At 41.2% G+C, this 13,572-nt stretch overlaps 1 protein-coding gene across 2 annotated transcripts in view; it reads left to right on the top strand.

The window, feature by feature from the left end:
• cpeb4b (cytoplasmic polyadenylation element binding protein 4b) overlaps positions 1-13,572 on the top strand; it is an 87,937-nt gene that overhangs the window by 29,925 nt on the left and 44,440 nt on the right. For both annotated transcript variants that reach the window (XM_080201681.1, XM_080201682.1), the window contains exon 3: positions 5,697-5,747. In XM_080201681.1, the coding sequence (XP_080057807.1) occupies positions 5,697-5,747 (51 nt within the window). The remainder of the gene's footprint in view (positions 1-5,696; positions 5,748-13,572) is intronic.

The raw sequence follows: 13,572 nt of genomic DNA on the forward strand, positions 1-13,572 counted from the left end.
TCAAAGGATGCCATAGCCTACACAACATCAGAATAAATGGTTCAGCTACTAGTGCAGGCAATATATAGTGCCCAGTAATTTCCTTGCCAAGTTGAAAGCTGTCATTGAGTGAGGCTATTGTAGCTCAGCAAATCTTAAGTGAATCAGATGGACCTTTTCCCTCTTTCAAAGAGATGTCTCCTGCACCAGAATTCAAGTCAGTGCAAGATTGGTTGACTTTGTTATTGGGTGACAATGCAGACAGTGACTTCAGGATTCTTTGCTTGTGTTGGCCACCAAAGTCTAAAGTGCAATCAAGGATTAGAGCAAGGGACATCTTGCAATAATTTTGGAGGTCAAATAAGGAAGTTTGGATGCCAATAAATGTGGTTAGTTGCTTTCAGTGCATTTTTATCTATCTGTTCAGGAATATTGTGCTCAGCAAAACATTCCTTGTGAAGCTTTTAGTCCTTTTGGACAATGTTCCAAAACATCCTTTGATCCTCAACAGCTTTTCCAAAGAAGTCTAAAGATGTCACATCTTTGATCCAACCTATGGATCAAGGTGGTTTTGCCAGATTTGAGGCTTGCTATCTACTTAGCACTTACTTTGCATGGCTCACCAGGGAGGAAATCTGACCATGCGCAATCAACAGCATTGCAAATGCTTCAGAAGAGGTGAATTAGCTGGACGTGAATAGTGCAAGGTCTGCCCTGAAGTCATTCGTGACTTCAGGTTTCAGTGAGCCAATTGAAACTATTCAGCTAGTTATAATGATGGTGGCCAACAAGGTAGGATTTATTTTGAAGTGGACTGAGAACATTGAGATGATGCTAGAATCCTGAAGAACTGACCAACAGGGAGGTATTGCTTTAGGAGTGCATCTTTAACCAGAGTAAGCCAGGTGAAGAATTGTCATGGGCAACAGTTGTCAGAAGCTTTCAACCTCATTGAAAGAGAATTGAAAATTTTCAAAGATAATGATTTTTAGAGAAGTTTGAACACCAGCAGAGAAATAGGAGGTCAGTCTCTGCTTCAGGGAATTGTACCAAGAGAAGCAAAAACACAAGGCGTCACAATTCAATCGGCTGTTCAAGATGTGTAGGTGCCAAAAAGTCAGAACAAACCACCTTCCCCCCCCCCCCCCCCCCCACCTTCCCAATAACTTGTTGTCATCTTCACAGTGAGTAATTGTTTTTTTTAGTGCACTTTATAAGCCAATGTTTGGATTGAATATTAAGGCTGCAAACCTTGGGTTAGACATACAACTCCTGATGCATGTAAAGAGAAAAATCTGCTTTAAGTAGTGCTTTCCATGAATCTAACTAAAACTGTATATTCCTGTACTTGCCACATGTTGGAAGAGTGCAGCTCCAAAACACGAGGCATGGGGGGTAGTTTAGAACGGAGTTGAGGAGTAACTTCTTCACTCAAAGGGTGGTGAATCTCTGGAATTCTCTGCCCGTTGAAGTGGTGGAGGCTACCTCGCTAAATATATTTAAGTCACAGGTAGATGGGTTTTTGACAGACAAGGGAATTAAGGGTTATGGGGAGAGGGCGGGAAAATGGAACTGATCCACTTCAGATCAGCCATGATCTTATTGACTGGCAGGCAGGCTCGAAGGGCTAGATACTACTCCTGCTCCTATTTCTTATGTTCTTAACCTGCTTGGTATCTCATTCACAATGAAAAAACACTTACTCACTCCATCACCAGCACAGTGGCAGTGGTGTACCATCTACAAGATGCGCTGCAAAGATTTGCTATCTTCCAAGACCCCTACCACCAGAAGGCAAGGGCAGCAGAGGATGAGAACACCACGAGCAGCCTTTCAAAGCCATACACCATCCTGACTTAAAACTATATCACTGCTCCTTCACTGTTACTGGGCCAAAATCTTGAAACTCCCTTCCTAACAATACTGTAAGTGTACTTTCACAACATGAAGTAGTTGAAGAATGTGGCTCACCACCTTCTTGAGGGCAGTTAAAGGTGGGCAAGAAATGCTGGCTTCTCCAGTGATGACCATATCCCAAGAACAAAGAAAACAAGTAGTGAGCCTATAGCCTTGAGATTATCACAAGGAGGTGGTGAGAGGTTTTATGAAAATTTATACAAAAATGTTGATAGAACAGGAAGTGCTTTAGCACAAGTTGATATTGAAGCAGACCCTTATTGGGGTGGGATAGTATTGGAAAAATACAAATGCAGGGAATATGATTAGAATAAACTTGCAAAGCAAGGGCACCCATGAGTCAAGTGAACTCCTGATTGTGGAATTTCATGACATTGTATTTGTAATGAATAGGCTTATTATTGCATGTTCGTTCTTTAATGTGGTAGCATAAGCCATCACATTGAAGAAAAATTTACCCATCGTTCAACTCTAGCTGCTGTTTATTACATCTGCTACTGCCATGCTGGAAAATGCATGTATATGGATGCCAGGTGAAGCCAGAATCTGCTGTAATATTCCCAGTGGACAAATGCAGCTTCTTGGCTGGGTTCATGAATTGAGAATAGGCTCTTGGAATATGCACAAGGATTGGACTGTATACCAATATGAGCCAGCACCTTCAGAAAAGGCAGAAAAAAATCAGCAGGGCCAAGTACCAGGAGGAAGAATATTTTGAGTAGACAATACTTTACTGTTAAAAGGAAAGGAAAAGAAGAAATAGGCCACTCTACCATTGAAACGTTCACTGTCCTTTATATGAATAGATCATTGATTTGAGGCCAGTATTATGCCAGCATCCATTGTTGAATTAACCTGGATTGCTTTGAAACAACTAATGAATGTTCTATTCAGAGATTTGCTTCAGTGAGTTGAATCAGTTAGGTTTTTTACACTTGACTTGAAGTGGTCCCATGATATGATTTCAAATGTACAACTTCTGGAGGGAATAATTAACCATTTTTCTGCTGTCTTACTTGGTTTATTAAACTTGGTATGGATTGACCAAAATTGAACTGTATTTTTATTTGCTTTTCTTCTACAATTTTTGATTAACAGCATTTAATGCATCATGTGAACTAAGAACATGCATGTTGCTGAATACTCCATTAAGCATAATGGGTTATTTTCCTTGGGAGTTGATGTATAAATTTGAGGTGGAAAGAATGGACTGAGCCTAGAGAAGTAAATAGTGCTGAACAGCTTTGCACATACCTATTCTGAAAATTTTAGACTCAATTTACTTTCGTCCCCTTTTCCAAAATTGCTGATTCCATCAGTAGAATATGATGCCACAAACTGTAGTCATTTTCTGGTGTACTTTGCCCAAATGGCTATGGGGAAGTTGTGAACCATGTAGGCTAGTTGGGGTCATCACAACAAAGTTGTATTCTGTTACCATGTCACTACGCATATGCTGTTTCAGCAGGTGAGACTGGATAAGTCATCACAGATTCTGACTCCCAAAATGTGGCCAGTCATACCACCTTGATTGCTACCCTAAATTGTCAGCAATTACATCTGGAATCATTCTGCAGAGATTGTGCCTCTGAAATATTGACATGTCAACATTTTGACATATGATAATGCTTTTAGCCAGCTGTTTTTGGTAGGTGTTCTATATTGAGAATATTGTTTAGCATCCAAAATGTATGAGACATTGTATTTTAATATAGAGAGTTAAGTAGTGGGAATTTGTTCCTGTGTCAATTTGAAAACAGTGTATACGTTTTAAGTTTATTAAAGAATAAAACCACAAGGTTCTGTGGTTTAAATAAAATTTTGTTTTGCTATGAGTCAAGCAAAGCAAATATAATACTGCCTAGGATAATCTCAAGCACTCAAACTCAGTATCAATACCAGTTAAACATGAATTAACAGGCAAATTGTGGTTGATTATAAACTGTAAATTATACATTGCATAGCAGGTACAACTAAGACCAGTCTTATGAATTCACTCGGCAATCCACTGAGTGTTTCTATAGTAAGTTTGCATTGCAAAATCCTTCAAAGTTATGTCTTCCTCATGATGGATTTCAGCTCCTCCTCTTCCTGCTGTTGCCTGATTTCCCCAGGTGACAGCAGTGCACAACCAACTTGAATTTCATGGATACAGTCTTTGGAAGTGGCACATACCTGCAGAAGCTCCTTTAACTTGATCTGAGTAACATAGATTCAACAGTGTTATCTTCATGTAATAGAAAAAACTGCAGAAATGATCTTCGCTTATTCTCAGCTTCTGGATCTAGCCTCTGACTTCAGCTTACCTGTTCTGCACCAGTGGACTTTTCTACTTCTATTGAGCTTGGATGGCTGTGGTCTTTTATAGCTTTCATCCAGTCTTAATCTCCCCAGAAATTTTGGTTTTCAATCTGTTTCAGTCTTAGTTTTTTTGCTTTCCCTTTTCAGTTTTCCCTTTTCCATTAAGATCTGTCTCAAAACTACAAACCCTGACCACAGATTCCATCATAAAGACAAAAAGCACTGGAGCCTGAAAGGGTAACTTTTTTTTTGTTCTGTTCCTTTTGCAACTCCTTGTGTAATGTGCCTGCATGCAGCAAGATTTTATAACAACATTTTAGTCTTGGGCAGATATGTGAGAAGTATATTGTGCTAAGCAAAAGCCATCCCCCTGTCCTCTGCTTTCAATGACATTACCCCACCATCACCTAGGTCATCATTACCAGCCTCTCATACATAGCAACTAGACAGGACCAGAGGAAGGGCATCCTGTGACAGATGGCATACATCCTGATTCTGCAGAAACTTTATACTCTCTACAAGGCACAAGTCGTGAGTGTGATGGAAACATTCCACTTGCTTTGCAGCTCCAGCAATATTCAAGCTTCATACCATCTATGATTTTAAAACCTGCCATCTTAAAATTTATTTTTCCAACCTTAGCATATCATAGCTGCAGTGTATATCACCTAAATGACGTACTGCAACAAACTGCCATGCCTTCTTTGACAGCATCTTCCCAAACTAATCCTCCTACCACCTAGATGAAGGAGTGGACAGAAGATGTATTGGAGCACCAGCTCTAACCCTTCCCTGCCCAAACACACCATGCTGACCTGAATGCATATTGCTAGGTCAGAATCCTGGAACACTCTTCCAACATACCCTTTAATTGTCCTTTTTAAGCTTTTTTTTGCACAAGGCAACTCAAGAGGCTAACTTGGGCACAGTCTGCATGGGAACTTTTGGGTTGCTGTGTAGTTTCAAGTTAATAATAATGTAGCAGTATCTTCATTGCACCAAATTAAGCAGGGGGCTCACCATCACCACCTTGGGGGCTATAGCCAGCAGCATCCAGATCCTGTGAATGGAAAATAATACTATTTCTTACCTGAAAGAACATGACAGTTGCTTGTGCAAAGCATTCTTAGCCCAGTTTTTATAAAAAAAAAAGCTATAAAGCTAGACATCTAAATTCAGCACATTCAATACAAACATACTGTATAGCAACATGCTACATAACATGAATAGCAATATATGATCCAAATAGTTCTGTGGCATATCAAGTGCTTAATTCGAGGGTGAAACTGATCACAGCTTCCCAAAAAATGGTCCTTGCAGATTTTAAATGGCGAACAGTTGTGCTAGTAAAACTCCAAGGATTGCACTACCAGTTAAGAACAAAATCCCTATCCAAAATCTTAGATATTGGATTGGTGTGGTATTTTTGCTGGAAAGGGTGACCCAAAACTAGCTTGTCAGTTCATGGTTTCCTATAACTTTGTTTTATTTTTATATAGGTCGTTTAAACTACGCACATCCTGGATCGGACAATCCTCTTCCTATTAATGGTAAGTACTTGTCATAAATACCCAAAATTATTTCTTAATGCTGAAATTGGGAACTCTCCTATTGAAGAATTGCAGGTCCAATCAGCATTGTATCACTGTGGTGCTACACACTAGAATTTCTAATGGGGTCTTCTAAATAGTGAATATCACAATTTAGTAGACTTATTTTCTAAGAATTACTCTGAATGCAACCCTTCATTTTCTGTAGACATTAATTTAAGGTCTTTGCTGTTAAAACAACCAATGATTATTTTTACTTATGAAACATCTATCTTTATAGTGTAAAGTAAAATTTTGTAACCTTAAGGACTCTCTGCAGTGAGCATCTGAAAAATTAGAAGCAAACAGCGTCTTTATTATAAACAGTAAGTTTGACAGTCTTGTATCACTGCGAAACAACAGATATACTTCAGGTGTAGCTTATATAGTGTAGAAGCATCTATATACACGAAAGCTTGAATAAGTAAATTAGTATAAAATAATAGGTTTTTAAAAGTTGACTCATTGGTATTTGAACTCTAACTCATTTTAAACGTACTAAGAGCAGAATGATTAAATAACTATTTCTAGATTCTGGCCTATTTGACCCTTTCTCATTCTGCAATGGAATCATAACATATAGGACAGGAGCCATTTTAGTTCACCTTTTATAAGAGCCATCCAATTAGTCCCATTCCTTTGACTTGACTTTTCCTTGTATCTTCACAAATATTTCTCCAAGTATATATCCAATCCTAACATTTCAGATTGTACCATATAACCCTTAAGCCACTGGAAGCAATTTTTTCTTCATCATTCTATGAACCCTTCATGAGTTGAACAGCTATCAATGTTTTTCCCCTCCCTTGTAAGAGGGTTATGCCCAGCTTCTCTACCCTGTCCAGGTAACTGATTTTTTTTTCCTTTATTGGCTGCAAGAGGATATTAACTAAAACCATGAAATGCATGGTAGAGCAAATTAGTTTGAGCAAGGATATAAATCAATCCCTTGGTTCATAAGATTTTATAAAACATTCATGATGCATTCATTTTGTTTAACTAATCTCTTTAGTAGCTTGTTGTTTAATGCCAACTATCGTTACTATAAATATGTATAGTGTGTAATAGAATCCATGTTTTAAATTTCCTGCAGCAGGATAGCCAAATATTTCTAAAATTCAAAGTACCCTATTTGTAGCTGGTAAGATTTTCAGTGATATAAATTGACAAAACACCGTGTTCCTGACAGTTGAAGCTATTTTATAATGTTTGTTGTCACTGTCATAAATGGCTTTTTGAAGGCAAGGTGGTAAAATTCTCAGTAAACTGTGTAGGCAAAGTGCGGACTGAGGATCTGCGGAGGGAGTATGAGAAGCTGGGAATGGAATTAAAAAGTAGAACCGACAAGGTGGTCGTCTCTGGGCTACTGCCTGAACTGAGTGCAGACGGGCGTAGGGTTGACAGGATAAAGGAAGTGAATGGGTGGCTCAGGGATTGGTGTGGGAGGAATGGGTTCGAATTTATGGGGCATTGGCACCAGTATTGGGGTAGGTGGGACTTGTTCGGGCGGGATGGGGTTGGTCTGAATCGTGCTGGGACCAGAGTGTTGGCGAATCGAGTAAAGAGGACTGTAGACAGGGCTTTAAACTAATTAGGGGGGGGGAGGGTGCGAGGGTAGGTGACGCTACGAGGTCTAAAGTTAAGGATAGGGTACAGGTAAGGGAAGAGGCCGAGGATGTCCCAATTGGTGGCGTTACGGCAAATAGGGTCCAGGTGAAGGCTGGGATGAAAGCGCTTTATCTGAATGCACGAAGCATTCGGAATAAAGTGGATGAGCTGGTGGCGCAGATCGACACAAATGGATACGATCTGGTGGCCATTACAGAGACGTGGCTGCAAGGTGACAGGGACTGGGAGATGAATGTACAGGGCTATCAAGTGTTTAGGAAGGATAGGCAGGAGGAAAGAGGGGGTGGCGTAGCTCTGCTGATTAAGGATAGTATCAAGGTGGTAGCAAGGGATGATATCGGAGCCAAAGAGCAGAACGTGGAATCGTTGTGGGTGGTGATTAGGAACAGCAAAGGGAGGAAGACGCTGGTGGGTGTCGTCTATAGGCCCCCGAATAATGATCTGGAGGTGGGGCGGGCTATTAACACGCAAATAAGTGCGGTGTGCAGGAATGGGACGGCAGTAGTTATGGGAGATTTCAATCTGCATATTGATTGGTCGACCCATGTTGGACGAGGTGGGCTCGAGGAGGAGTTCTTGGAATGCTGCCGGGATAATTTCCTTGAACAGTGTGTGTTGGAGCCGACGAGGGAGCAAGCTGTCTTGGATCTGGTGCTATGTAATGAGGCGGGTAGAATTAGGGACCTTGCGGTGAAGGATCCTCTTGGAGAGAGTGATCATTGTATGGTGGAGTTTCTGGTGCAGATGGAGGAGGAGAAAGTGGGTTCCCGGACACGCGTCCTTTGTTTGAATAGAGGGGAGTATGGTAGGATGAGAGAAGAATTGGCGAATGTGGACTGGGGGAATGTGTTGGAAGGTAGGTCTGCTGAGGAGCAGTGGAGGATCTTTAAGGAGATCTTTCTTGGTGCTCAGCAGAAATTTATTCCGATGGTTAAAAAGGACAGTAGGAAGAGAGGTAATAAGCCGTGGATAACGAAGGAGGTGAAGGAAAGTGTTAAATTAAAAGCGGAGGAATTTAGAGTAGCTAAGAGCAGTGGGCGAGAAGAGGATTGGGAAAGGTTTAAATGTCAACAAAGATTGACAAAGAAGTTGATAAAGGAGGGTAGGAGAAGCTATGAGGCTGGGCTAGCACTTAATATAAAAAAGGATAGCAAGAGTTTTTATAAATATATAAAAAGGAAGAGGCTGGCTAGGGTGAACGTTGGTCCTTTAGAGGATGAGAAAGGGGAGCTAGTGGTAGGGGATGGGGATATGGCGAAGGTCTTGAATAACTTTTTTGTTTCTGTCTTCACGGAGGAGGACGTGAATAATTTGCCGGGTGTTAGCGATGGAAAGGTGGTAGGAATGGAGGGTCTTAATGACATTACTGTTACTAGAGAGGTGGTGCTCGACAGACTGGAGGGGCTGATTGTGGACAAGTCCCCAGGACCGGATGGAATGCATCCGAGGGTCCTGAAAGAAATGGCGGAGGTGATAGTGGATGCCTTGGTGGTTATTTTCCAGACGTCGCTGGATTCCGGGGAAGTGCCGGAAGATTGGAAAACGGCTAATGTTACGCCGTTGTTTAAGAAGGGTGCCAGGCAAAAGGCGGGGAATTATAGGCCGGTTAGTTTAACGTCTGTGGTAGGTAAAATGTTAGAATCCATCATTAAGCAGGAAATTGCGAGGCATCTTGAAGGGAATTGCTTGATAGGGCGGACGCAACACGGTTTCATTAAAGGGAAGTCGTGTCTGACAAATTTACTGGAGTTCTATGAGGATGTGTCTAGGGCAGTGGATAGAGGAGAGCCGGTGGATGTGGTCTTTCTGGATTTTCAGAAGGCGTTTGACAAGGTACCTCACAAGAGGTTATTGCAGAAGGTCAGGGGACATGGAGTTGGGGGTAGGGTGTTAGCGTGGATAGAGGATTGGTTGTCAAATAGGAGGCAGAGAGTGGGGGTCAATGGGTGCTATTCGGATTGGCGGATGGTGACTAGTGGGGTGCCCCAGGGGTCGGTGCTGGGGCCTCAGCTATTTACCATTTATATAGATGATCTGGAGGAGGGAACCGAGTGCAGGGTGTCGAAATTTGCTGATGACACCAAGATTGGGGGAACGGCAAATTGTGCGGAGGGTGTGGAGAGTCTGCAGAAGGATCTAGATAGGCTGGGCGAATGGGCCAGGAAATGGCAAATGGAATTTAATGTTGGCAAGTGTGAGGTGGTCCACTTTGGTAGGAAGAATGGTAGGAAGGACTATTACTTATGTGGCGAAAAACTGCAGCAGGCGACGGTGCAGAGGGACCTCGGGGTCCTTGTGCATGAATCGCAAAAACCCAGCTTGCAGGTGCAGCAGGTGGTCAGGAAGGCAAATGGGATGCTGGCCTTCATAGCGAGGGGGATTGAATATAAAAGTAGGGAGGTCTTGCTGCAGCTGTATAGGGCATTGGTGAGGCCGCAGCTGGAGTACTGTGTGCAGTTTTGGGCGCCGCACCTGCGCAAGGATATTTTGGCCCTGGAGGGAGTGCAGAGGAGGTTTACTAGGCTGATACCGGAGTTGAGGGGATTGAGCTATGAGGAGAGGCTGAATAAACTAGGCTTGTACTCGTTAGAGTTTAGAAGAATGAGGGGAGATCTCATTGAGACGTATAAGATGATGAATGGGATGGATAGGATAGAGGTGGAGAGACTCTTCCCGCTCAAAAAAGACAGTAGGACTAGGGGGCACAGCCTCAAGATAAAGGGGAGGCGGTTTAGAACGGAGTTGAGGAGGAACTTCTTCACTCAAAGGGTGGTGAATCTCTGGAATTCTCTGCCCGTTGAAGTGGTGGAGGCTGCCTCGCTAAATATTTTTAAGAAGCGGGTTGATGGGTTTTTGATAAGAGAAGGGATTAAGGGTTATGGGGAGAGGGCGGGAAAGTGGAACTGAGCCACGACAGATCAGCCATGATCTTATTGAATGGCGGGGCAGGCTCGAAGGGCTAGATGGCCTACTCCTGCTCCTATTTCTTATGTTCTTATGGTGCAGCAACCTGGAATGTACCATGCAAGCTTTATTCTGTGATAAATAGCAGCAAGAGTTGTAAAGAGCCCTGCGCTAAAACATTTTGAAAGGAAACATGGTGGTTGGGGTGATAGTGGGTATAGTATGCAGCATAGAACAGACAAAGCACCTATGTGAATAAACGCTAATAATTTCTATTACGTTGGACACAATGCATCATATAAGATTCTGTTTAAAAACACAACTGATGCAAGTTGATGACATTGTGTTCTGGCTCCAAATAAAATTAAAGCAGTATAGGCATGAATTATCTTGGCACATTGCACATCCACAGTTCCTATTTCTATCTTCATGTATTGCTAATATGGTCTGCATTTTTTTAATGCCTGTTGTATTGTGGAGGCTGCCAATTGGCTGGAAAGTAAATAAAGTGCTGGAAATACTCAATCTGGCAGTATCTGTGGAGAGAGAAACAGAATTAATATTTTACGCCACATTTTTAAAGTTTTTATTTATTAATGTCACAAGTAGTCTTATATTAACATTGTAATGAAGTTACTGTGAATATTCCCTAGTTGCCACAATCTGGTGCCGGTTTGGGTAACTTGAGAATTTAGCATGGCCAATGCACCTAACCAGCATGCCTTTCAGACTATGGGAGGAAACGCACGTAGACATGGGGGGAAAAGGTCTGTGCAAAGTCTGCACAGACCATGACCCAAGCTGGGAATCGACCCTGGGTCCCTGGCACTGAGAGGCAGGTGTGCTTGCCACTGTGCTGGCCCACATGTAACTCCTCTTCAGATCTCTAGAACTTGGAAAGTTAAAACATGTTAAAAATGGGAAACAGTGACAGAGGTTTGCTGAATACAAGAAATAGTATGCTTCTTTCTAAAATAAAAGGAAAGATAAGCTAGAATTGACTTGTGTATTCTAAGTGATAGTTGCTTGCAATGGAACTGTCCACAAATGATCTGAAGTAGGGTGAGCAATGGTGCTGCAGATTGATATTTAAGCATCAGTCATTTTAAGAAATGTTAATCAATTTACACACGTTACTAATTCTCCTGTTAGAGTTGATTTGCAATTGGATTTTCAGAACTCTGCTCACATCTTCAATTTGGATTACCATATGACCTCAGATACCCTATAATAATGTGGGTAATAAAATTATGACATTTCCATGATTTTTTTCATCAGAGATGAGACATTTACACAAAATCTTAGACACCTAGTTAATCAAAACTCAAGTTGCTCAATCATGCTCCAGCTCACTTTCTAATTTGCAGATTAAAGGTCATAATCCATATGAAATTGCTTTTGTGCATAATCTATTTCCACAGCAGAAGATGGCATCATTTTGCTTTTTTTGTCATGTAATGACTTGAATGGAAGCTTATTGAAGTTGGGTTGCCTGTTGAAAGGAGTTATTAATTTTGGGGTTTCATAATGAAGTGCTATCCAGCTTCATTTTATGATAAGTTATAATGTTAAATAGAAATCTTAATGTGTTCCACCTAATGGATTTAAATTTTCATCAGACCCATTGAGAGACTTTGGGGAATTTTAGTCTTGCAGTAGCCATATTAACTTTTTAAACACTTAACTATGCCATTGCGCCCTCGGTTTTCAACAAGGAAATAAAGCTCGATTTTGAAGTTACTTGAATGCATAGACGAGTGGACTTTCCAGTATCAATGCCTTGATATTGCAAGTGATGAAACACAAGGCCATTGTTGGACCACATTAGTCACTGGGTCCTAGATTCCCCAACCAGCTGGAATATTTTCTCTCCCTGTCAGTTCTCTTTTTAACATCTTGCACATTTCGATCCAATCAGTCCTTAATGTTCCAAATTTCAGGAATAAACCCCTAATTTGTGTATTTTCTCCTTGTAATTTAACCTGTGGAGTCTAGGCATTGTTCTACTAAACCTATGTTGCACTCCCTCAAAGCCAGTATTCCTTCCCCAAGGTGCTGGGCTTGAAACAGAAGGCCACTGTTATCATAGAATCCCTGCTGTGCAGGAGGAGGCCATTTGGCCCATTGAGTCTGCATGGACCACAATCCTATTCCTACATATTTACCCTGCTAATCCCCTGACGTGAGTCAATTTAGCATGGTCGATTAACCTAACCCACACATCTTTGGACTGTGGAAGGAAACTGGAACACCCAGAGGAAACCCACACAGTCATGGAGAATGTGCAAACTCCACACAGACAGTGACCCAAGCTGGGAATTGAACTTGTGGTGCTGTGAGGCAGCAATACTAACCACTGTATCACCATGCCACCCTGACTTGTCAGTCACCTATTTATCTTCCTTTTTAAGTCACTGGTCCCAGCTTGGTTCAGGTGGAGCCTGTTCCAGTGGTATAGTTTTCTCCCAGCACTAGTCCTGGTATCTTAGGAAATGGAACTCCCTTTTCTGCACACCAGTCCTTCAGCCACATTTTTCACTTCCCGATCTTCTTCTGTTTCATCCATTTAACAGATTTGCCTCTTTTTTTTCTGGACAGCGCCTGTTTCATCCTAAATCTTTAATCGTAGTGGCTATTCCAATTTCTTTTCATATAGAAGATAGAACTTGATCAATTTCTGGTTTCTAATGAATAAATTTTCGTACATGTTCAGCTGTTGACTAAACCTGGTTCCATTATTACATTTAATATGGCTTTCCCATTGTTTAATTCTAGGACATTTTTTAAAGTCAAAGCTTAATGCTTTGAAATTTCCTGTTTTACTGGCATGAACTTGATTGCTTATTCTAACCTATACGGAAGTTAAAATTTTCCATTCAAGACTACCACATTTCCATTCCTAATTTCTATATGAATGCATTCTGTCACTTCACAGCTGCTCTCAGGAGAGTCTACACATTCTGCTTCATTCTTAATCACATTCTTAATACTGCCTGCTTACTACTTGTTATATCACCTCTTTTCATAGAAGTAATTTCTAAATAACTGAATCAACTCCTATTCCTCCCAAGTTTCCACATCTTTCCTGTAGACCTTTTATAATCTGATTCTGTTATTAACTAACATTAGTTTCATGACGTCTTCCGGTTGATGGTCTGATGTAATTTATTTTGCTACTCTGCTTTTAAATTCTTGGGAGATTAATTGAGATCTCTTCTATGAACATAGAGATGGCTGAGATTAGATACAATAC

This window comes from Carcharhinus amblyrhynchos, chromosome 13 (genome assembly GCF_965287045.1).
Source record: "Carcharhinus amblyrhynchos chromosome 13, sCarAmb.v2.hapA, whole genome shotgun sequence".
NCBI lineage: Eukaryota > Metazoa > Chordata > Chondrichthyes > Carcharhiniformes > Carcharhinidae > Carcharhinus > Carcharhinus amblyrhynchos.